We start from the raw sequence: 24,350 nt of genomic DNA on the forward strand, positions 1-24,350 counted from the left end.
CCAATGGATTTCCAGAGAGCTAAATGTTTCCATACTCAGTGGGAAATAATGACCCTTCAAAAAGTTTGTTTGTTTATTTACTTATATAACCTTCACAACCAATGTGGGGCTCGAACTCACAACCCCAAGATCAGGAGTCATATCCACTTTCAACTGAGCCAGCCAAGTGCCCCAATGACTTTTTTTCTTTTGATAGTTCCTCTGGTTTGAAACAGTCTTCCCTTAACCCTGCCCCAACTTCCACAACCAAGAAACATGCTTTCATTCTCACAGAACACAGATTAAGAAACTACCTGCTCAAAGCAAAGGAGAATCCTCAGCATCTTCTCCAATAGAACATTGCCTGGCAAAACTCCAAACACAACAATGCCCTATAAAATTGATCACTCCGTGGAGCACTGTGTCAACAAAGTCACTTGCTTAATAAACTCAATAATGTCAGTTGGCAGAGGGCAGAAAGAATGAAATAACTTTATTTTTGTTCTAGGGAACCTTGTTTCTAGGTGCCTTTGCCCCAAGGACAGGATTTTCGTCTCCTGTTTCCATTAAGACTATATTAGAGGGGCACCTGGGTGGCTCAGTCAGCTGAGCAACTGCCTTCAGCTTGGGTCATGATCCCAGGGTCCTGGGACAGAGCCCTGCACTGGGCTTCCTAATTGGCAGGGAGTCTGCTTCTCCCTCTTCCTCTGCCCCTCCCCCTGCTCATGCTCGCTCCCTCACCCACTCTCTCTCAAGTAAATAAATTAAATCTTTGGGGAAAAACAAAGACTATATTAGAAGTTAAAGCAGATGTAGTAAGTTTTTACCATCAATGACTATAACATCTTAACCAAGAGAAACATAGACCATGTTCTAACAGCTTGGGTGGAAGCTATGAAAAAAATCTGCAAGAAAAAAAAAAACAAAACTTATTTGCTATGTGAAATAATTCCTATAACGTAATCAACAGTGAGCGAGTGGAGGTGACAGTCAAAAGACTTCATGAAATGAAGTGCTGAATATGAATAGCTAGCTATATTCTCAGGACAGTCATTTCCAGGCTATGTAGTCCCCCAGCTGCTCTAAGGTGGCAAAAACAGTACTTTACCTTTCTGGAGATTGAAGAGACATTCAAACCAAATCTTTGAGCTCTTTCCTTTAGTTTATCCAGGTTAACCTATAAAAACACAGGGGGAAAAAAACCCATATTCTAAAAAATCAAAACACAAGATACAAAAGGCAGAAATTATAGTCCAAAGCTAAGAGTTCAAATAAGCCTACAATATCAAAGATACCCTATATGGCAAATCAGGACACTAAGCAGCACCCATTCATGCCACTAATTATTAAAAGACCTCTTCTGGAATGCAATAAAACATTCAACCCAGCCTCCTTTGTTCATCAAAGGTGGAAAGAGCCTAAAGAGGGTTTAAGATAAAAGTAGGCCAAACACTGCTTAAAAAAGCAAATATCTGAATAATCACCTCCAAACAAGTCCATTATTCATAGTTCAAAATCATTAAATCCTATACATAGCCTCTTCAGTAGCTCTTAACTCTATACACAGCTCTCCGTTCTTCAGAAGACAAATCTACCAGTAGAACCCAACTCAATTTTCTGCTACTCCTACATTTCATCTTCATTTCCCATACTGCACTATGAACTCAAGAGCAGGATTTCAGGGGCGCCTGGGTGGCTCAGTGGGTTAAAGCCACTGCCTTCGGCTCAGGTCATGATCCCAGGGTCCTGGGATCGAGCCCCATATCGGGCTCTCTGCTCAGCAGGGAGCCTGCTTCCTCCTCTCTCTCTCTGCCTGCCTCTCTGCCTACTTGTGATCTGTCTGTCAAATAAATAAGTAAAATCTTAAAAAAAAAAAAAAAGAGCAGGATTTCATAAAGTCAGAATTCATAAGCAGCTTCCAGAGATCTGTTTGTGGTAACTAAGAACTAGACATTTTTCAGAGCTATTAGACAAGGCCTAAAACTACAGTACCATAGAACAAAGAATTATATGAACTGTCCTCTAGCTAACAAAATCTACTCATTTTTTCAAGAAGAATGACAGGAAGGAAGATGTCTATAGTGACTTGAAAGATGTAGCAATTTTTCTGACCTCTTAGTACTCAAACAATCCATTTTATTCAGGACATAAAACACTGTATTGAAAACAGTCACCAAACTCATATGATCTCAGAAATTCCTCTGATCTGGGAAGCTGTCTCCAACTTTAAAACCAGAGCTAAGATTTGTCCCTCAAGGTATAAAAAAAGATTTCTTACCATAGGCTTGGCATCAGATGACAGACCTAAAGAAGCAAATACAAGTTTTACTTAACATTTTTAAAAATCATAAAGGAAGCTAACAGTCTTCTAATCAAATTAGTAGAGAAGAAGTATAAAGGACAATTATCCTTTATCTTAAAAGGGAAAAAAAAAGCAAACATTGCATCTAGAGATCATGTCTGCATTCACTGCTGATGGGAACACAAAATGTACAACCACTCTGGAAAGCAATTTGGCAGTTTCTCAAAAAGTTAAACAGAGAGTTTACCATATGACCCAGTAATCCCACTCATAGGTATACACACAAGAGAAATGAAAACATACATCCACACCAAAACTTATATATGAATGTTCATAGCAGCATTATCTATAGCAGCCAAAAAGTGAAAACAACCTAAATGTCCATCAGCTAATGAACGGATAGGTAAAATGTGGTATACCCAAACAATGAAATATTATCCAACATTAAAAAGAAATTAAAGGGGTGCCTGAGTGGCTCAGTGGGTTAAAGCCTCTGCCTTCGGCTCAGGTCATGATCCCAGGGTCCTGGGATTGGGCCCCACATCAGACTCTCTGCTCAGCAGGAGCTTGCTTCTCCTCTCTCTCTGCCTGCCTTTCTGCCTACTTGTGGTCTCTGTCAAATAAATAAATAAAATCTTTAATAAAAAAAAAAAAAAGAAATTAAGTACTAATGTATCACACAACATGAACAAACCCTGAATACGTTAGTGCTAAGAAGCCAGTACAAGAAACTATGAATTGTACAATTCCATTTATATGAAAGCAAATTTATATGCATAGAAAAAATAAGTGTTTGCTTGGGTGGGGGTGGAGAGAGAAACAACTGCTTATCAATACAGGGTTTCTTTTTGGGGTGATGAATACGTCTTAAAATTAGACTGAGATGATGGTTGCAGAACCCTGTAAATGTATTTTTTAAAAAGCACTAAATTATTGGGACGCCTGGGTGGCTCAGTTGGTTAAGCCGCTGCCTTCGGCTCAGGTAATGATCCCAGGGTCCTGGGATCGAGTCCCACATTGGGCTCCTTGCTCAGCAGGGAGCCTGCTTCTCTCGCTGCCTCTGCCTGCCTCTCTGCCTGCTTGTGTGTACTCTCTCTCTGACAAATAAATAAATAAAATCTTTAAAAAAAAAAAAGCACTGAATTATAAGTATATAATTTTTTTAAAAGATTTTATTTGTCAGAGAGAAAGAGAGTGCACACACAAGCAGGGGGCGTGGCAGGCAGAGCAGTCAGAGGGAGAAGCAGACTCCCTACTGAGCAAGGAGCCCAATGAGGAACTCGATCCCAGGACCCCAGGATCGTAACCTGAGCCAAAGGAAGACACCCAACAACTGAGCCATGCAGACGTCCCTCAAATAAATAAAATCTTTAAGGGAAAAAAAAAAAACCTTTTCAGAATTTTAGGTCATCACAATCTTGTATAATTGGTTCCCTAACTCTCCATTATAAACATTCAGGTACAGATTCAACTTTTGCCACAACCCATGTACTAGGAACTGTTACATGTTTTTATGTTCTTACTCATAAAAAGCACTTCCTTTCAAATGTTGCCAAACTCTATTCTTTTAAGAGATACTCTATAGGTTAAAGATGTTAGAATTACATGGATGATACTGGAAATGTTATCAATACATTATTTTATTGATCAGGTTTCCTTTTTATTTTTTTTAAAGATTTTATTTATTTATTTGACAGACACAGATCACAAGTAGGCAGACAGGCAGGCAGAGAGAGCCAGGGAAGCAGGCTCCCCGCTGAGCAGAGAGCCCAATGTGGGGCTTGATCCCAGGACCCTGGGATCATGACCTGAGCTGAAGGCAGAGGCTTTAACCCACTGAGCCACCAAGGCGCCCCTTGCTAGTCTTTTAAAAAGCAGAGCAAAATGCTACATTTTTAGAGGACATCTTAATACACTTCAAATGGACAGATCACTAAGAAAACTAAATTCGATTAAGAGATTACATTTAAAATTTAAGTCTCAGGGCACCTGGATGGCTCAGGGGGTTAAAGCCTCTGTCTTCCGGTCGGGTCATGATCCCAGGGTCCTGGGATCGAGCCCCATATCGGGCTCTCTGCTCAGCAGGGAGCCTGCTTCCTCCTCTCTCTCTCTGCCTGCCTCTCTGCCTCCTTGTAATCTCTGTCTGTCAAATAAATAAATTTAAAAATAAAATAAAATAAAATAAAATTTAAGTCTCTAAAACTGGACTATGTTCTTTTTAAAAGTAACCTTCAAATAAATAAATAGATAAATGTAACTTTCTTCCTAATTTATTACAAGATACTCATTGCAGAAATTTTAAAAACACAGACAAGCAGAAAGCAGCACTCAAAATTCCAACTAGAGACAATGAGTGTTAACGATTTAGCACATATTCCCTCCAACCGTTTTTTTTTAAAGACTTTATTTATTTATTTGACAGAGTGAAAGTAGGTGCACATAAGCAGGGGATGCGGCAGAGGGAGAGGGAGAAGCAGGCTCCCCACTGAGCAGGGAGCCCAATGCAGGACTTAATCCCAGGACGCTGGGATCATGACCTGAGCTGAAGTCAGGTTGCTTAGCCAACTGAGCCACCAGGTGCCCCCCATTTTTAAAAAATATTTATTTTTAAGTAAACTTCACACCACACATGGGGCTCAAACTCACAACCCTGAGATCAAGAACTGCATGCTCCACCAACTGAGCCAGTCAGGCACCCCCCCAAATCTGTTTTTGTTTTAAGAAAATTCCTTTTTTTTTTTAAGATTTTTTTTTTATCTGAGAGAGAGAGAGAGAGACAGAGTGAGGGAGACAGCATGAATGGGGGACTGGGGGAGCTGGGTTGGGCAGAGGGAGAAGGAGAAAGACTCCCCGCTGAGCAGGGAGCCCGATATGGGGCTCAATGCCAGGACACTGAGATCATGACCGGAGCTGAAGGCAGACACTCAACCAAGTGAGCCACCCAAGAGCCTCCAAACCTATTTATCTATACATACATGCACTTCTATTACCAAAAGGGAAATATACTGCTAATATAATTTTATAATTTGTTTGTTTAATATTTTTCTGACAAATACTCTTCAATATCATTTTAGAAACTGCATAGTCAGGGACGCCTGGATGGCTCAGTGGGTTAGAGCCTCTGCCTTCGGCTCAGGTCATGGTCCCGGGGTTCTGGGATCGAGCCCCGAATCGGGCTCTCTGCTCCCCGGGGAGCCTGCTTCCTCCTCTCTCTCTGCCTGCCTCTATGCCTACTTGTGATCTCTGTCAAATAAATAAATAAAATCTTAAAAAAAAAAAGAAAAGAAAAAAAAAGAAACTGCATAGTCTACTATACCATGGTAGACATTTATTTAACAAATTCCCTACTGTGTACTACATTATTTCTACTTACTGATCACGAAAAATAATGCTGTGATAATCCTTACGGCTAACTAGGTCTTTAAGCACATCCAACATGATTTCCTTGGAAATTCCTAGAAGTTAAGATTGTTGAGGTAAAAGATACTCTCTTTTCTCTTTCACCACTTACACAAGGCAGTATAACATGGGACAGGTACGTAATAATTACACACTGACTTGAGACACCAGAATAAGCAGGCAAGATACCAGAAACTTCTCTAAAGATGTCCAAGAAAAGGAAAACAAATGTCGACACTTCCTCCCACTCTCTCATAACTTCAGCACCTTCTCTAAAGTGCCAAGGAAGCCTTAAGTATGGTTTTACGTAAAGCAAAAAGGTGAATGTTTTGGAGAAATGAAATCTGTTGTGACAGAAAAGTTAAAATATAATTTTTTTTTTAGAAGAGTCTCTGTATTCTTACCTTTTGATGGAACTGAAGAAATCCCAAATCTGTAGAAAGAAAAACAAGCTAAATTTTAGGAAGCTGTTCACACTCCTACTTGTCTGTCTCCGTGTCAAGTGTACATATGGCACTTCTTGCTTGTGATCTCAAGACTTGCAATCATTAGCTAATTCTAACAACCCCATGAAAGAGGTTCAGTTTACTCTTTTTCTCACCAAGAGACCAGAGAATAAGCTAAAAGGAAACCTTATCAAAACCAGGAGTAACAGTCAGATCCTGACTTTCACCTATTACAAAAATCCTGCTTGATGAGACCCAATCTATAGCTACTACATGCAAATCAGCAGAGAATTCTGAACAGAGCCAAAAAAAGTGTTTCTTTTCAGCAAGTTCTCTATTCTACTTAAAATCAACAATTGTATTTAAAACCCAGGACCTTCATACTATCACTGTCTCAGATCCAAAAGTCTAGGACACTCACCTTGCTGCCCGGGCAGCTTTCTTACTCTCCAAGCTCACAGGTACATTGAATCGTTCAGCTCTCTTCTGCATTCTCTAGGTGATAAAGAGACAAAAAAAGGGGAAGAGAAAAATTAATGTGTGGTTTCCTTCTTTAAGGAGAAAAGTTGTTTAGAAGTGTGTAGCTTTAGAACATGAGAAGTATATTTCATAAGGTCTAAACTAAAAATACTGACAATTCTAGAGGATTATCAGGTTGTATCTATCCAGGGCTTAACTCTACAGCCCTTTCCACAATGCAAACACAAAAGACTATTATTACATTCATGTCCTCAAAAACAAAAGGAAAGGAATAAAATAAAACCCACATTCTGCACGAAGCCAAGAAAACAAAAGCTGTGTTTGGTTGACCTTTGAAAAGGGATCAAAGGAACAGCGTGATTCCAACATTAGTGGTACTCTTTCAGTTAGAAATGAGGCAGCATTGTCCTATGTCATCTCTACTTAAAAGGTACAAAAAAAAACCCCCACATAGATCTCAAATGGAGACCTTCAGAGATACTGACACAGAATCCAGAGAAATTTCAGTCTTACCAGCTATGAAGTAGTGACATCTTCCCTTATTACTTTTCATCTCTTCTAAGGAATAATCCTCCCAAACTCTAATCTAGTTTGTAAACATCTTAAAGAGAGTTACCACTAAGGCCTTAGGACTATATAAAAAAAAACTAGGACTTCAAAGGTGACTATGCCATCCCAGATATTTTCCCAAGTAAGGTGATAGAAAAATATATCATACCAAAATCTGTCAATACTGGTTTTCTGCCTATGAGTCAATTTTTTAGTGATCATACAAGTAGAACAAAAGGTAAGAAACAGAAAGATACAGAGAGACTGCTGGTCTACTAGGGAGCAAAATACTTACCTCAGTCTGTGGTATCTCAGATGTAATTTTTACCACTTTCTTCTCTGCTGCCCTGGAAAAGAAGAAATTTTTTTTAAAACCAGAAAACTTGATATTCTAACCCACAACTTTAGAATGTGTAAGAATTCACCTGAATCATGTCCTCTGTCCCGTATCTCTCCATTACCCCTTAGTCCAAAAAAAAATGCGAAGCCCATTAGAACTTCAGTTCCTTGAGCTGCCATCTATTGATAAGAGTTCAGACAGTAGACTAACCTACTTTGCTAAACTATACAAAAGTAATCAGGAAGAAGTCCGGTTAAATATACTGGGTTGAAAAGGAAACACTCAAAGGACACCGGAAACCACTTATTTTACTTTTAGGAACCTTAAATTTACTTCTGAACTAATGACTATTTCTCCAACCCTCATTTAAATGGCAGCTCTCAATTTTCATCACAACAATTAACAAGTGCTCTACAAGCTCTGGTTTCCTTCTTTTACAAATCCCTTATTTCTCCCACGGGGAGTGTAGCTCCAGCTGGAACAGTCAAATTGAGACAAATAAAAATGCCAGAGGGAGTGCGAAGAAAAAAGGCTAAGGGGAGTTTGAATTAGGAAAACATGGTTAAGTTACTAGTCAAAAGGTTTAAGAGAAAACAAAAGAGGGGGGACCATCGGGGCGGGAGACAAAGTTCGGAAGTACCCAGGATAAATGGAAGGGCATTAACCATCCACCAAACAACTCCCATAAAACTGTGGGTCATAACCAGTCTCATTAAGGTCCCTCATTTAGAGACATGGGCAGCCTTTGTTCCAATATCCCGGACACTTTTCCCATTTGATGCCCTGAAAGGTAGTAATGGTTTAATGGCATTTTCAGAGGAAGCAATTCTGGAACAGGAACTTACTCTCTCCATCCTTTTGTGGAGGTCCCTGGACTGACATATAAGCAATGGGTGCCCCCTGCTGACCATAACTACATCCTACAATATTTAACTACCCTGGTTAGGGGTAAGGGAATGAGAGGAATCAAACTAGAAACAGTAACATATTTTGGGAGAACCTCAAGCCAAAGATGAAGGGCATCTCCTTTTGAATGTTCAAAGTACCTAAATTAGCCCTGAATATTATTAAAGAAATTCCTGAATTCTCATTTGCCGGTCATCCATACTTCCCCAACCCTCTCTCTGTCTTGTTCAGACAGAAAGGGACACTGAAGTTTGATGTTTTACTTTAAGTCCAATGCCATTAAGACAACAGTCTTCTCCACCAACCCCCAAGCTAATGACTTTCTTCACATTCCCATCTTGAAGCACAATCACTGCAGTACACCTCGTGGCAGAAAGGGAACCCCAGAAAGGATGCTTCTTTCTGCTGTGTTCCAGCTCCCTCGGGTACAATTAAGCTCAAGCAATAAATACAAATCACATTCTGGAACTCATGGGAAATTTCTCTTCGCTGAGAAATTTCTCTCCTACCCATAGTCAAATATGAGACATTCTCCAAACTATCGGGACCCAGAACTTTTCTTAACATACATAGTAGTCTAACCACTACTATCACTCTAAAGAGAAAATCACCCTCCCAGCATACACATTTTCAATTTCCTTGTTTAGAAATTCTTTAATAAAATTTAAGCACCCTAAATAAGAGAATCACACATTTTACATATTCTAAGGATAATGAACTTCTATAAAATTTTCAAACTTCACTGTTAATCCACACAAGCCAATTATCATTGTATTCACCTCATCTTCCTTTTTGCTCCAGAGGTCCCCAAAACATCGCTACTTTAAAGGTATTTCTAAGCATTTCCTTTAGGCATTATATCTAACCATAAATCTCCTATGATGGAAGATAATTACCTGGCTTTAAAAAGCAGTATTATTAGATGTGCCTAGGTGGCTTGGTCAGTTAAGTGTCCAACTCTTAATTTGATTTCAGTTCAGGTCATGATGTGAGTTATGAGACTGAGCCCCACATCAGGCTCTGTGCTGGGCACGGAGCCCACTTAAGATTCTCTCTCTCCCTTAGCCCCTCACTCCCCTTCCTTAATAGGGGTGAGGGGGAGACAGTATTATTAGATAAAATCTAATGAAACATTAAATGTACATCTCCTATGATGCAGCAAATCCACTGCAGGGAATTTATCATATGGACATACTTGCAGAAGTATAAAAATATTGCGAGAGGACATGCAGCACTACATTTTCTGCTATTATGCATTATCTAAATGTTCATCAAGAGACTGGTGAAATTACTGTTCATCCATAGAATGGAGTACTATTAGCTGCTAGAAAGCATAAGGTTCTGAGCTGATAACTACTAAATCTGGATGATAGGTATATGTGGGTCTACTATACTTTTCTTGTAACTTGTGGAAATACTTGCAATTTCCCACAATAACAAGCTAAAAAAAGAGACCTACCACTTACAAAGATAACTACCCCACTTCACATGGTTGATGTGAGGACTAAATGAGAATACATGTAAAACACTTAGAATCCTGCCTTGTATATAACTAACACTTAAATAAAAACATTACTGTATAATGATACAAAAAGATCTGAGAAAAATCAAGAAACCCACAATACACCTAGTGTGTCTATGTATCTGTATATATACATATACACAAACTTCCCATGTAACATTCTAAAAGAATATACTGAAAACCTCTGGGAAGTCAGACAGGGGGTGGAGACAAGAGGTACATAATTTTTAATTTATATACTCCTCTATGTAGTGTTTGACTTTTCACTAGCACACATACTGTCTTTTATAGTGCATAAATACAGCTATGAGGAACAAAAATGTTAACAAGGATTCAACTGTTACTAATGTGCTGGATTTGAGAGCCCCCCCAAGAAATGTTTATGATCAACCTTTAGTTTGTGATCAACCTTGTGGGACAGTTTAAATAAATCAAGGTCCACTTTCCACTCTAGCACTCTGTCCTCCCTTCCTCCACCGTAAATCAAGAAGGAAGAAAGAATACAGTGTTACCTAAGACATCATCTCTGCTCAGCACCCTCCTCCCTTACAAAATTCCTTATACACAGAGAATCTAGAAGATTCTCTACACAGAAAAAGAATCATCTATTATGGTACTACAACAAAGACTAGAACTAAACTCAGTCTGGGATTGAAGTCTCCCCATCCTAACTATCTATTACATAACCCAGAGACAAACTACCTTGCTTCCCTGGGACCATGTATTTGAAATGAAGTAGACTCTTCTGAAAATTTATGATCTAATGAGAAATGAGAAAGCCAATGGAATGTGTAAGAGGTAAACAGATGAAAGACTGAACCCCTCCAAAACCCAGAACTATCTGCCCTGTACTCAGATCATAAAAAAGGGATAGTTACACATCAACAGTTTTCTCGGGGGGTTCTTCCTCTTTGACAGGCAGTTCTATGGGCTTTGGTTCTTCTTCCTAAAACCAAATGAAACAATGGTTAATATAAATCAACAGTAAATACCCATCAATAAAAGAATATGAGAACTCAAAAATGAACCAGTTTTCCAGAACCTTCATTCCCCCTCTATGCTCCCCTAACAAGTTAGCGTTTAAGGCCTCTACTGATTGATGTTAAGCAATATGGCCAAGGTAGCAGCATGTTGCCAGGCCAGTGACTAACCTTACTCTCTCCAACTCACCTCTGTTTCATCTCCCAGTACATCTTCTTCATTTGCCTCCTCTTCAGCTAAAGAATATTAAAATATTCAGGTCAAGCCCTGCTAAAAAACCATCTTGATCACTGTACTTAAGCTAAAATTATAATCATTTTGCTTTCCCAAAATAAAATTCAATAACGGAAGGCAGAACTGATGCTCATAAAATCTGCTCCACATGGAGATGATAAGACTATATTCTCTACCTAACATTAATATAAAACTGAACTCCAGCTAGACTAAAAAACTGTAATGAGGTCAAACAATAACATTAATAAAAAATAATGTAGAAGAATATCTTTAAGATTTAGTGGTGGGGAAGGATTTCTTTAAAAAACAAACAAACAAAACCCTGAAGCAAAAGTAACATATGAAAAATTGCAGGATTTTCCAAAACTAAGGACACCATGGAAAAAGAAATGACGAAGAAGGTATTTATTTCTAAAACCAAAAGGGACCAGTTACTAGGAATATAAAATGTCTACGTTCAGGGGAACCCCACTGAAACCACGGTGAAGAAAAAACCCTAAGAACCATAAGCACAAGAAACGTTTAAACTTTATAATACGTAGAGGAATGTAAATCGAACCAAAAGATTAGCAAAAATTAACCCACTTGATAGGATAGTGTCAAGTTTAGGTATGTGGAGGAGATAAAAGAACCTCTATGCACTGATGATGACAGTGTAGATTAACAGAGCAATTTTGGAAAACAATTTGGCAGTGCTTTATCATACCAAGAATACATGTATGAACAGATATTAATTAGCAATCCTATACGTGGGCATATACCCCAGAAAGACACTCACACAGAAATATAAAGGAAGATGAAAGAAGTAGTCTAGGAGGCAATATAGGTGTTTGTCACCAGGTGAATTAAGTAAAATATGGTGGCTTCCATACATGATAGAACACTATGCAGGAATCTGAATCAATAAACTAGATGACTACACAGCCACAGGCCACACGAATATGAATATATCCTAAAAACACACAGTACTTAGAGAAAACAAGTGAGAAGCAAAGTAAGGCTATGGCCTCACTGCCAATTATAAAAAAATACTGTATACCAAACAATACCACAAGGTTTATACAAGGACAAAGACAAAAAATACATATCAAACACATTAGAATAGCTGCCTAAAGGAGGTGGGATAAAAGGAATGGGTACAAAAGGAAACAAAAATTAGAACGAGGCCTTGTACAACATGGGATGATAATATGCCTTAAATAAAGCTGGTTCTGTTGGTTTTTAAAAAAGCAGAATTATAGAATGTCAGAGTTAGGACCAGAGGTTCCTTAGGTTTATGAATTTCAAGGGTGGCAACATTTGTCTCATTTCATAGATCAGAACAGACACCTACTGAAGTAAATAGTGACTATGCAAAGTTACCAAGTAAATCTCTGGCATAAGAGGAATCAGAATCCAAATTCTCCAATTCTCAGTCTATTGATACTTGTTTTAGCATACTTCCTTTCAAACAATTTGCTGAAATAAAATTTAATGTCTTAAAAAAAGGGAGGGATGTATTTCTTTGCTTTATAATCACTGTTTTAGATGATCAAGAGTTTTCTGATAGAGTTAAGAGCTTATATCACCAACAACTTAAAGAAGGAGAAATCTTCTATATGGCAGAGCCAAAAAAATTAAACCCTTCACTCGTATCACTCTGCCTCTACAAAACACTCACCATGCTCTTCAAGATATGCCTGGAGCCTGTTGATGAGATCTTGTTTTATTCCCTTGGTCTCCAAACCACGAGCAAGACATTCCTGCTTAAGTTCAGCAAGCTGAGAAAAAAGAATAAAGCTTTTCCTTAGTTAACAGAATGAACCTGGTGATTTAAAAAAAGTTCAATCCCAAACTACACTCTTAAACCCACCAACCCTCCAGATCCACAAAGTTGGATCTCTCTAATGATATTCAATATGCAAGAAGACTTTTCTAAAAGATGATGAAGAATAAATGTCCTACTTTAATAGAATTCTTACCTATTCATGCAACTATTTATCATCACAAATCCCTAGGTATTTCTGTGGATGGGATGGTGTCTGCACCCCCCATTACTGTACCAGCTAGTATACAGAAAAAAATGAATCTTTAAGTAGAACTAATTATCTAAAAGCAGATTCTTCTTACTATCTATTATCCCCAATCCCTTACTGCAATTTACTATTTACATGCATATAAGCCTTACCACTGAAGAATTAGGTAGACCTATGTATTAACTAGTTTAATGTCAACAATGGATCAACTAAAGGATCTATGTCAAAATAAGAAAAATATCTAATGGCATGCTATCAAGTTCTGTGGAAGTTTTAAATCAGTAACTTGACTAAACATATAACAGCTATGCTTATCAACTTTGCAGAGAACAGAAGGAGGAAGGAAGACTTGATAGATTACTGATAGAACTAAAGGGCAAGGAGGGCAAGAAGGGGAGCTCTTCAGAGAACAAAGAGCCAAAAAGAAGATTCAATTTGGAAGGACTAGGTATCCCTATAAAGTATTACATTTATATTCAAAACTTAAATTGTTCAAAAATCAGATGAGCAAGATCTGACTCAACAGTAACTCAAAGGGTAAAGACCTCAGGATTTTAGATGATTACAAGTACAAAGAGGGTTAACAGTATGATTTGCTACCAAAGTAATTCTAGGTTACAGTAACCGAAAAACAGAATCTACATTAAATGATTATTTGATTCTTATTTTAAGAAGCATAATGACACGCTGATCCAAGGAGAACAAGCAGAAAAGGGAAGGCTCCAGAAATCCTATATGCAGATCAGTGCACAAATAGATGGTCACTGAAAGATGACTTCACTGGCTTTGAAGTACAGATCTAAGATCAACCAGGAGAAGTCAGAAAGCAAATCCCTATAAAAGAAAGACCTTTACAATTAACAGAATATGCCAGGCATCTCTGGTTTTCAACCAAGGGAGCACCTGAAAATGGAGAGGGGCACTTTTTCCCCCAATACAATGACTGGGCAGGTGGAGCATTCAGTGAGTTGGTCAGGCAAGCAGGGATACTGTGTGGAGAACTATCCTACTTAACAAACAGCACCCTCTACTGAGAAACATGGTAGTAAATCACCCATTAAAAGCATAGCATGGCCTCTTCTAAAGTCACCTGGGTTCAAATTTCAGCTTTACCACCTATAGCTGTGTAACCTTGGATGACTAATTTAACCTCTCTGTGCCTCAGCTGCCTATGAAATAGGGATAAGGCAACAGTACCTAGTCCCTAGGGCTATTAGGATGATTAAATCAGTAATATTTGTAAAGCATTTACAATAGTGCTTGGCAGCTAGTAAGCACTTCATAAGTGTTAGACACTGGGTTAAAGATTAGACAAGATTAGACAGAATCACTGCTTCTCAGGTTTCCAAATTTCACAGATCAATATATTTTTAATTAGGCAGACTGATGGGGCTGCCAACTTCTTAAAATATTCCAGCCAGGTGAACTGATATGTTTGTAAAAAACAATAAAAACCAGTTACTGGAAAACGATTGCACACTTGGATGTAGCAGTGATGCCAAACTGATATAAAAGTTTCTAAAAGCTTACTCATTTTCTTTTTTAACTTACTGATAACCAGTAACAGCTCATGACCCTGCACTGGCCTGCAGACCATATCCTGAATACTATTAATCTAGAATGGAGACTCTAATTGATCTCTAAGGTCCATTTCTTAAGAACCTGGATCTTTCCTACATTGGTACCATGTTTCTTCATTTTCTTTCTGCTTCCTGGAGAACAAGGCTTTTGATCTTAGCTACACTTTAAAAAGTTTCATTCGGGGGCGCCTGGGTGGCTCAGTGGGTTAAAGCCTCTGCCTTCGGCTCAGGTCATGATCTCAGGGTCCTGGGATCGAGCCCCGCATCGGGCTCTCTGCTCAGCAGGGAGCCTGCTTCCTCCTCTCTCTCTGCCTGCCTCTCTGTGATCTCCATCTGTCAAATAAGTAAATAAAATCTTAAAAAAAAAAAAAAGTTTCATTCGTTTGGGGTACCTGGGTGGCTCAGTCAGTTGAGCACTCGACTCTTGGTTTGGGCTCAGGTCATGATCTCGGATTGTGGAATCAGGCCCCATGTAAGGGTCATCACTACTCCTTCCCCCTCTTTTTCTGCTCCTCCCCCTGCATGCACGTGCATGCGCATGCGCACTCGTGAACAGCCTCTCTCACTAACTCAAATAAATACAATCTTTTTTATTTTTTTAAAGCTTTTTTGTTTATTTGTCAGAGACAGTGAGAGAGGGAACACAAGCAGGGGTAGTGGGAGAGGGAGAAGCAGGCACCCCACCGAGCAGGGAGCCCAATGCGGGGCTTGATCCCAGGACTCTGGGATCATGACCCCAGCCAAAGGCAGACGTTTAACCAACTGAGCCACCCAGGTGCCCCAAAAATAATCTTTTAAAAAAAGTTTTCTTTTTTATAAAAGTATTATGTTTACTGTAGAGTAGTTCGAAAATTCTGAAAAGTACAGAAGAAAATAAAAGTCTTACATAACCCCAGGAAATGGACATCATCTAACATTTTAAGTGTATCATTTGTGTGCATGTGCTTAGAGGGTGCTGTTGTTTACAAAGAATACAACTTCTTTATCTCTTGTTACCCCTAACCTTTCTCGGAAGCCTCCATTTCTCCCCACCACCACCCTGGGTTTAAGTTAACGCTTCCTCACAAATATTCAGGCAATTCAAAGCTCAACGTTCTAACAGAGTTGTTTTTCCCTTCTCTTTCCTTCCCCAAATTGTGCCTACATAAAGCCAAGGTTTACAAAAACTCCCCGACAGGGAAGTTACTGCATAGGTTACTGATTTAGACTTGGGAGCTGACAAATTGGTACAACTGGTAGTGTAGCGTGGATAGCATCCATCACTGCTGGCCACTGGCCCTGCCATTGCCTTTGGTCACTGAAATCTTAGCCCCCACCAGTTTTGAGTCGCTAACCCCCGACCTTTGGCTCATTCATAAGATCAATCATAGCCTAACATTATGTCACAATACTATATCATTCACCTCACTTCATCTCATCACGTAGACATTCACATCATCACAAAAAGGGTGAGTACAGTATAACAGGTATTTTGAAAGAGACCACATTGTTATTGTTATTAATCCGTTACTGTCTCTAATTTATAAACTAAATTTTATTATAGGTGTATATTTATAGGAAAAAATATAGTATACATAAGGATTCAGTACCCTAGGTTTGTGGCAACCACTGAGAGGTCTTGGAACATATTCCCCCATGAATGGGGTGGAGGAAACTACGGTATAACCAGAATCTAATTCCTTCTGGTCTTTCATACAGATTACTGTAACTCTTAGCCCTTGCACTTCATTACAGTTAATTCTCCACAAAGTATCCAGAGTGAACTTTTAAAAATTTAAGTCAGGAAAAAAAAAATTAAAGTCAGAACATGTCATTCCTCTATTTAAAATCCCTCTAACTCGTTTCCTATCTCAAGGTTAAAAGCCAGAATCCTAATCATCACCTTAAGGTCCTCTTGTAACACTTTGCACAAGACCCACTCCTTGGGGTGCCTGGATGGCTCAGTTGTTAAGTCTTTGCATTCAGCTCAGGTCATGATCCCAGGGTCCTGGGATCGGGCCCCACATCGGGCTTCCTGCCCAGCAGGGAGATTGCTTCTCTCTCTCCCATTCTCCCTGCTTGTGCTCTAATATATACACAAATCTTTAGGAAAAAAAAAAACCTCACTCTTTTACCCCCGAGTCTCTGCTTTAACATCACCTTCTCCATTAAGGCCCTCCCCAGTTACCCTATTTAAAATTTCAATACCCATAATCGCACAGTACTACTACCTAACACCTCTCCTATTTTTTTCTACAGACCTTACCTCACTATTTAACATGCTGTAAATTTTACTTATTTATTGAGCCTTCCCCTAGTAAAATATAAACTCCATGACAACAAGAATTTTGTCTGCTTTGTTCACTGCTCTATGCCCAGAACCTATGGCAGTAGCACATGGTAGGCACTCCATAAATATTTCCTGAATAAGTCCCAAACCTTTACTATTAGCTCTCAGCTCTTGAAAAGGAGACCTATATTTCCAACTATTAGACATCTCCAAGTGCAAACCTCAAAGACACTTAAGTACAAAACTGAAGTTACCTTCTCTGTTGCCCAAAACTGGCTTCTCTCAACCTAGACTACTCAAACCTTGGATTCATCTTTCATTCCCCCATCTAACTCATTTACAAATACTTACAATTTTATATCCCAAATTCTTTCAAATTCATTCCCATTCGAATATCCACTACCTTAATTTAGGTCTTACTAAGTCTATTCACTTGACAGTGATTGAGCACCCACTCCATCAAGCATTATCCTAGATACAAGAAAAATAATCATAAAGAAAAGAGAGAGTTCTTGCTCATGTGAGGTTTACAATCTAGTAAGAAAACAAGGCAACCAATGATCATATACTTAATATTTAATATAAATAACTAAATATAAAAAGGTACAGGGTCCTACAGAAGTTTTAAAAAGTAGTCTGATCATGTGTGTGGATATGGAGAACTTATCTAACCTAAGGGTTCCTTGGGTAAATGATGTTTGCCTGATATCTGAAGGGAATTAGTACTTAATTAGACAAAGGTACGGGGGATGGAGGTGGCAAGGAACACTGCAGCTGAAAGCATGTGTAACAGTTCTGGGTTCTGAGCTAAAGAAAGACGGTAGTGCAGTGATTAAGAACATGACCTTGGAGACAGACTACCTGGATTTGAGTCACCACTTCTTATTAGCTCTGCAACCTAGGGCAAGTTACTCAATCTCTCTGAGCTTCCATTTTTCTTATTTTAAAGTGGGAATAACAAAGGCATTTACCTTACAAAATTATTATGAGAATTAAATCAGGTAACGTATGTAAATAGATTCAACCAGACCTTGCCACATAGTAAATTCTAAGTAACTGTGAGTAATTAATGAACACAGCTATTCTGAGGAATGAAATGTAGTAAAGCCACAGTGGTTGGGAGTGTGAGAAACTAAGCTGGAGAGATTGCCAGTGGTATAATTAAAAGGTTTTAAGCAGCAGAGTGACTACTATAATAAAAATCTAACTGGTAAAAAAATCTCTTGCTCTCCAGACCCCAACCTCCATACTGCCAAAGAACACAAACTGATCACATCAGCTCTTCCTTTCAAATATTCAAAGGCTCCTCACCTTCTGCCTATGTGACAAATACCAAACACCTTACACAAGTTAAAAGGCCCTTTTCAATACCATTCCATTCTACCTTTATGGTCACACAGTTCACCTACCTTCCCTTCCAAATTATCATCAACCACCAACATAAACGTACTTTATGCTTCAACATTACAAATGCCTCACTGTTCTCAACACTCTGACACTAAATATCCTTGTGGTTCTCTCCTCTGCAGTAGTCCCTCTTTTCACCGTTGAATGGAAATCTGGTATCACTACAGTTCAAGACATTTTCACCCACATTCAGTCTCTCTCCCACTGTTAGAATGACTACATTTCGGGGCGCCTGGGTGGCTTAGTGGGTTAAAGCCTCTGCCTTCGGCTCAGGTCATGATCCCAGGGTCCTGGGATCGAGCCCCGCATCAGGCTCTCTGCTTAGCAGGGAGCGTGCTTCCCTTCCTCTCTCTCTGCCTGCCTCTCTGCCTACTTGTGATCTCTGTCTGTCAAATAAATAAATAAAATCTGAAAAAAAAAAAAAAAAAAAAAAAGAATGACTACATTTCTGCAAAATCTTTGCTTTGATATGGAGTTACATATCAATTCAGATAATATTTTTCCCTCCTATTTCACAGCTTGCTCCTTCCATCTGAGACTCTATACTAAAGCCACAAATTCTCTTTATAAAACTGGGGTTTTTAAAAAAGAGATAAAAGTCTGGTCAATGCAAAAGTCAGGATCACTCCATCAAGATCAACAGTGGAACCAAGCATTAACTATCCTGGAAGTCAGAATTAAAGGCATAGGTTCTTAACCAGAGGTCCACGGACTCCTCAGGGCTACAACATAGTTTTATGAAGCCCCTCAAATCGCATGCAAAGTATATGTACATGCCTTTTTCTGGGAAGAGGATTCATACCTTTCATCAGAGTTTCAAAGATATCTGTGACCTCCAAAAGGTTAAGAAGTGCTCTAGAGAAAAAGCAAAGACAAGCAAATGTGATTAAAAGAGTGAATCCTTTTCAGGGGCACCTGGGTGGCACAGCTAGATAGTGTCCGATTCTTGATTTCAGCTCAGGTCATGATCTCAGGGTCAGGAGACTGAGCCTGGTATCCAGCTCCCCAAGAGTCTGCTTACTCTCTCCATCTCCCTCTCCCTCTGCCCTTCCCCCTGCTCATGCTCTCTCCCTCCCCCTCTCTAAAAATAAATAAAACCTTAAAAAAAAAAAAGTGGATCCTTTTCAGGCTGTCAGGAGGGTCTTATATTCCTTCAGACTATAATACCTGAAAACACATCAGGGGACATTATCCTATCAAAATCAAATTAATACAGACCTGACAAACAGATTTTATGGAAAGAATCACTCCACAAACCAACACAAAACCCACAAAGGCAAGTCACAAGACTAGTGACTTACTCCAGGGACTTCAAAAGTGGAATTAATAAAAAGAAAATACTAAATCTTCTATTCGTATTTCCTTTTCATCTCACTCAAAACTTTCTTTTCAGGGTGCCTGGGTGGCTCAGTCGGCTAAGTGCCTGACTCCTAATTTCCGCTCAGGTCATGATCCCAGAGTCTTGGGATGGAGCACTGCATCGGGCTCCCTGCTCAGGGGGAAGCCTGCTTCTCCCTCTCCCACTCCCCCAGCTTGTGTTCCCTCTCAGTCTCTGTAGAATTAAAAAAAAATAAAATCTTTAAAAATTTTTTTGTTTTTTTTGTATGTTTTGTAACAGACATAACAGTATGGCAGAACATAATTTATTTAAGTAAGGAGACATATAACAAAGGTGGTTACTCAATTTTTACTTGTTGCATTAAGAGACCACTGATATAATCTAGGATTTCAGTGCTACCAACTTAACAGTAACTCCAGGATACACAAAAACCCACTAGAACAGTTTAGAATCCATGGGTGAGAAATCAGATTTCACAGAAAGACTAACTGGTATCAACCAGCATGTGTACTCCCTACCCTCATTCTCTTTACTCCTTTTTTTTTTTTTTTAAAGCTCATCAAGCTTTAAACGATCAGTTTTTGGCTTTGGCTAAATCAGCGTGGTTTGTCCAGGTTCCCAGGATGATATGACCAAAACATCTGATGGGAAAAACTACTTGTGAAACCACACATGGACAACTAATCAAGATATTCTCTTAATTCACCCTAAAATAAACTACTCATTTCTTCTAGGAGATTAATAATCTCAATGTGAGGAAGCTACCAAGATTCCCAAAAGATACAACTTAAAACCGCCCTGTGACTGAGAGTGTCACCCAGTGGTGACACCAAGAGATGCAGGGTCCATCTGCGATATGAAATGGGAAAAGATAAACCTAACCTCGGAACTGCTCTTCCAAAATATTACAGTTACAAGCGAGTTGTCTTTCTAATGGTAAGGTGTAAGGGTATGGGGTAAGGCTGGCGGGCTGAGAACCGCGTGAGAGAATTCGAAAAACTTTTAAATCTGAGGTATCTGTGCCTTTACTAACCCTTAAGGTCTCCGAAATCCCTGGCTTCTCAGGAGAGGCCTAGCTTCTGAGGCATCTCCTCAGGTTTCAAAGTTAGCTCCGAGGGCGTAACCCCACCTAAAAAAAAAGGAGTGGAAGCATTCTCTGGATCCTGTTTGAAACGTGGGTAGATAGAAATACACAACGCTGCCATCGTTTGCTATCGGGAACCCCAGCTTGGGACAACAGACTGGAAAGCGTCGACCCAGGAAAGAAAAAGGGGGTCCTGGCTCCAGCATGGGGCAAAGAGGAGGGGACCACTGACGTAATGCAGCTCTGACGAAAAACGTGAAAGGAGTATAACAGGTTGAAAGCACTTGCACATCCGGTGGGGAAGTGACGGATGATACAACGATGAAGAAAGGGCCGAAATAACAATGAATACTGTAAAACCGCACGGAGAAATGGGAAATTAGGGAAAGCGTAGTGGGGAAGAAAGGAGGCACAAAAGAAAAGAACTACGGCGGGAGCCAGAAAACGAAGTGGTAAAGCCTGCAAGATGAACATGCAGTAAAAATAGCAAGCCACCCGGCAGAATTCAGTCCCCAGAAAGGTCTAACTTAGCCTTTCCCCGCCTCACGGTACCTTCAGTTTATGGAGCTCCACCGTCTCCGCCGCCATCTTGTTACCCCTCCAGTCCACTAGGCCCCCACCCACTGCCTCCGCTTCCAGGAGCTCCCGCCTAGGCGCAGATAACCACGGCCAACCAATCGCTGTCACTCTTACTTCCACCTCAGACTATCAATTCTTCCTATTAGTCAATAGCGGACGTCGTTCTCACTCCTCCTAGCAGCTTTCCCCACCTCTCTCAAAAGGTGGGACAGGGAGAGGGGCGGGTTCTGAACTTCCTGAACGGCGGAAATGGCGACCAATTGCGCATCACCATTGCAAACTGCCAACCAATGGGTGGCGGCAGCGCCGATTCTGTTCCACGAATAGGGAGAGCACAGATGGGCGAGCGCGGGTGCTTCCTGGACACCACAGGTGTGAAAGCGAACGCCGCTCTTCGAGTCGGACGGGCTTCTGAAGCCAGCAGGTAGGGGCTGCTGGGGGACTAGAAATGGGGCTGAGGAAAAGTGGTGCCGGGCGAAAGATGGAGGGCGGGGGCGGAGGGAGGTCGGAGCGTCGGCAACCTAAATACCGAGAGGAGCTCTGAAGAGACCCCTGAGGAAAACCGAACGACAAACTTGAGAGGGAAGCTGGGAGGAGCATGAGGCGGGTTCAATACTAGGGTTTAGGGAATTTCAGGTGAAGACGGACGAGCAAGATTTGCTTCCCAAGTTGACATCAACAAGCACGATTTTAAAGGGCCAAGTTCAGACAATCAGCCGCCCCTTGAATCGGGGATAAGGCTCGGTGACTCGAGATGCTGAGCTCAGGTTCCTTCCTAGCTCAATCCAAAAGCCATTGGGTAAATACTTGGCAGCGCCCTTCGCTTGAGAAAGGGATTGAGATGCGGCCTGCTTACATGCCAAGGGGATAAGAGACTGTATGGGCAAGCCACAGAGGAAGAGGTGGGGATTAGAAGTAGTTTTGTCCCCTTACCTCTTATTAGTGGTTGTTAAACCCCGCTGTCAGAAGTCCCTGCCCCAAGCCTAGACCCCTTTAGGTTACAGTTGAAGTGTAAGGATCAGAGTAAAGATTACCATTAATGTCTCTAAAAGTAGAGAGCACCCGTCTTGCCTTTTAAGTTTTCTTTCCTAAGTCTTCAGTTTTTCCTTTGTGCACAATGGGGAAGTTCTTTTATTCCCAATAGAGTTAAGGGGATTTGGGCTATCCAGAAGACAACTTGGGGGAACTAATTCAAAGAGGGGTTGAGAGGAAATTGAGTTGGACTCCTGCCTGATCCCCCACGGCGGTAGGATGAATGTGGGGGTGGCACACAGCGAAGTAAACCCCAACACTCGAGTGATGAATAGCCGGGGCATCTGGCTGGCCTACATCATCTTGGTAGGACTGCTGCATGTGGTTCTACTCAGCATCCCCTTCTTCAGCATTCCTGTTGTCTGGACCCTGACCAACGTCATCCATAACTTGGTGAGCACTAAACCACACCCTTATACCCAACCCAGGCCTTTCCCAACCAAAACCCAGTATCACTGATTATTTGGGGATTTATGTCTTCGTTTCGGGATCTCAGCATAATTCTTGGGCTGATGGACTACTTTCTGCCTCCTCACACCGTACCCCCCCCTTTCCCTCCTCCCAGGCTATGTATGTCTTCTTACATACAGTGAAAGGGACACCTTTTGAGACCCCTGACCAAGGAAAGGCTCGGCTACTGACACACTGGGAACAGATGGACTACGGGCTCCAATTTACCTCTTCCCGCAAATTCCTCAGCATCTCTCCTATCATACTGTGAGTCTAGGGGGAGATACAGGAAATGCTCCAAGCATCAAGGAGAAATCTCCATAGGGAAGCTTTAAAAAAGCAGACTACTCACTTAGACCCTTTGAAGATATTATGGTATGGTCTAAATCTAGGGAGAGCAATAAAAAGTAGAAGATAGTAATCAAGCATTCCTTGCTGCCCATTGGTGGTAGGGGAATGGAGAAAGGACTGAGAAAACACCCAAGCAAAACCAAATGGTTTTACACTTCAAAGGAAATGAATAAATAAAGCAGAACAGATATAAATCTGTGAAAACTGTGGGGAATTGAAGCAAAAGCACTCTAACAGCCACACAGACTTCAGCTGTCATTTGCCACATCATTAACAATTAAAAAACTCTCTAACTTATAAATCTCCAGCTAAAAGTGCTGATTATCTCCCCAATCCCAAAGTAAGTACTATTAATTTAACTGGAATATTTTCAGATATTCTAGGACTACATGCAATAAAACTGATCATTTAAAAATAGAAGAGAAAGTCACTGCAAAGCCATAAATACAGCTAGGGAAGGCCAACTTCACTTAACCCATTTCTTCTCTCCCCAGCTACCTCCTGGCCAGCTTCTACACCAAGTATGATGCTGCTCACTTCCTCATCAACACAGCCTCATTGCTCAGCGTACTGCTGCCTAAGTTACCCCAATTCCATGGGGTTCGACTCTTTGGCATCAACAAATACTGAGGGATGGGGCTGGGGATAACACTGGACCAAAGGGCTGCAACATCCTTTCCTTCTCTGTATTGTCTTCTGTATCTTGAAACCCTGAGAACTACATAACCTTTCCCAAACTCCTAGGAAGAAAACAGACTGGGAAATGGGGCTCCCTGGGCCCAGCCCTGCTAAAAACAAATTTTCTTTGAATCAGGAAAGGTGACAAAGATAAGGGCCCAATCAGTCTCCCTCACAGCAGGAAGCCATGTTTTTGAGCAGTTTGTTTGGTGATTAAGTTTTTCCAGATCTTCTACCTGCACCACCTGCCAGCTCCGTTTTGCTGTGTATTTTCCCTATAATAAAGTTTTGGTTTTCTTTTTCCCCCCGATATGTCTATAGTTTGGTCAGCAGGAAGGGTAGGGAGATGTCCTTATAAGGCTGGGGAAGAAACAAGGAACAGCAACTTATTGTATGAAACTTATCTAAGGTATTGTTTTAATCCCCTC

The 24,350-nt window shown here is 40.4% G+C and overlaps 2 protein-coding genes across 6 annotated transcripts in view; one reads left to right on the top strand and one right to left on the bottom strand.

Annotated features, from left to right (window-relative positions):
• Positions 1–21,616, bottom strand: part of SARNP (SAP domain containing ribonucleoprotein) — a 43,636-nt gene extending 22,020 nt beyond the window's left edge. The window contains exons 1-10 of one of the 4 annotated variants that reach the window (XM_080810875.1): positions 21,385–21,441; positions 20,782–20,877; positions 19,212–19,264; positions 12,799–12,898; positions 10,802–10,869; positions 7,451–7,502; positions 6,548–6,621; positions 6,085–6,113; positions 2,258–2,283; positions 1,088–1,156 (exon numbers count right to left, since the gene is read on the bottom strand). In XM_080810875.1, coding sequence (XP_080667001.1) covers positions 1,088–1,156; positions 2,258–2,283; positions 6,085–6,113; positions 6,548–6,621; positions 7,451–7,502; positions 10,802–10,869; positions 12,799–12,801 — 321 coding nt within the window. In that variant the 5' untranslated portion in view covers positions 12,802–12,898; positions 19,212–19,264; positions 20,782–20,877; positions 21,385–21,441. Of the gene's footprint in view, positions 1–1,087; positions 1,157–2,257; positions 2,284–6,084; positions 6,114–6,547; positions 6,622–7,450; positions 7,503–10,801; positions 10,870–11,093; positions 11,141–12,798; positions 12,899–19,211; positions 19,265–20,781; positions 20,878–21,384 lie in introns of all 4 variants that reach the window. The other 3 variants (XM_080810872.1, XM_080810874.1, XM_080810873.1) reach the window with 3 other exon arrangements.
• A 32-nt stretch (positions 21,617–21,648) lies between these two features.
• Positions 21,649–24,232, top strand: ORMDL2 (ORMDL sphingolipid biosynthesis regulator 2). Of its 2 annotated transcripts, none has more exons than XM_080810878.1 (4): positions 21,649–21,835; positions 22,662–22,836; positions 23,009–23,160; positions 23,739–24,232. In XM_080810878.1, the coding sequence occupies exons 1-4, from the start codon at positions 21,702–21,704 to the stop codon at positions 23,872–23,874; spliced, it is 597 nt and encodes a 198-aa protein (XP_080667004.1). In that variant the 5' UTR covers positions 21,649–21,701; the 3' UTR covers positions 23,875–24,232. The 2 variants fall into 2 exon arrangements, with proteins under 2 accessions (XP_080667004.1, XP_080667005.1); XM_080810879.1 differs by having other exon boundaries at positions 21,752–21,835; positions 22,556–22,836.
• Positions 24,233–24,350: the final 118 nt, after the last annotated feature.

Source organism: Martes martes (assembly GCF_963455335.1).
Source record: "Martes martes genome assembly, chromosome: 8".
NCBI lineage: Eukaryota > Metazoa > Chordata > Mammalia > Carnivora > Mustelidae > Martes > Martes martes.

Bases quoted from the DNA above. Each gene is read 5' to 3' on its own strand.
- ORMDL2 (XM_080810878.1), top strand. From the start codon at position 21,702: ATGGGTGGCGGCAGCGCCGATTCTGTTCCACGAATAGGGAGAGCACAG. The intron at 22,837-23,008 runs GTGAGCACTAAA...CCCTCCTCCCAG, and splicing joins CCAACGTCATCCATAACTTG to GCTATGTATGTCTTCTTACA. The intron at 23,161-23,738 runs GTGAGTCTAGGG...TTCTCTCCCCAG, and splicing joins AGCATCTCTCCTATCATACT to CTACCTCCTGGCCAGCTTCT.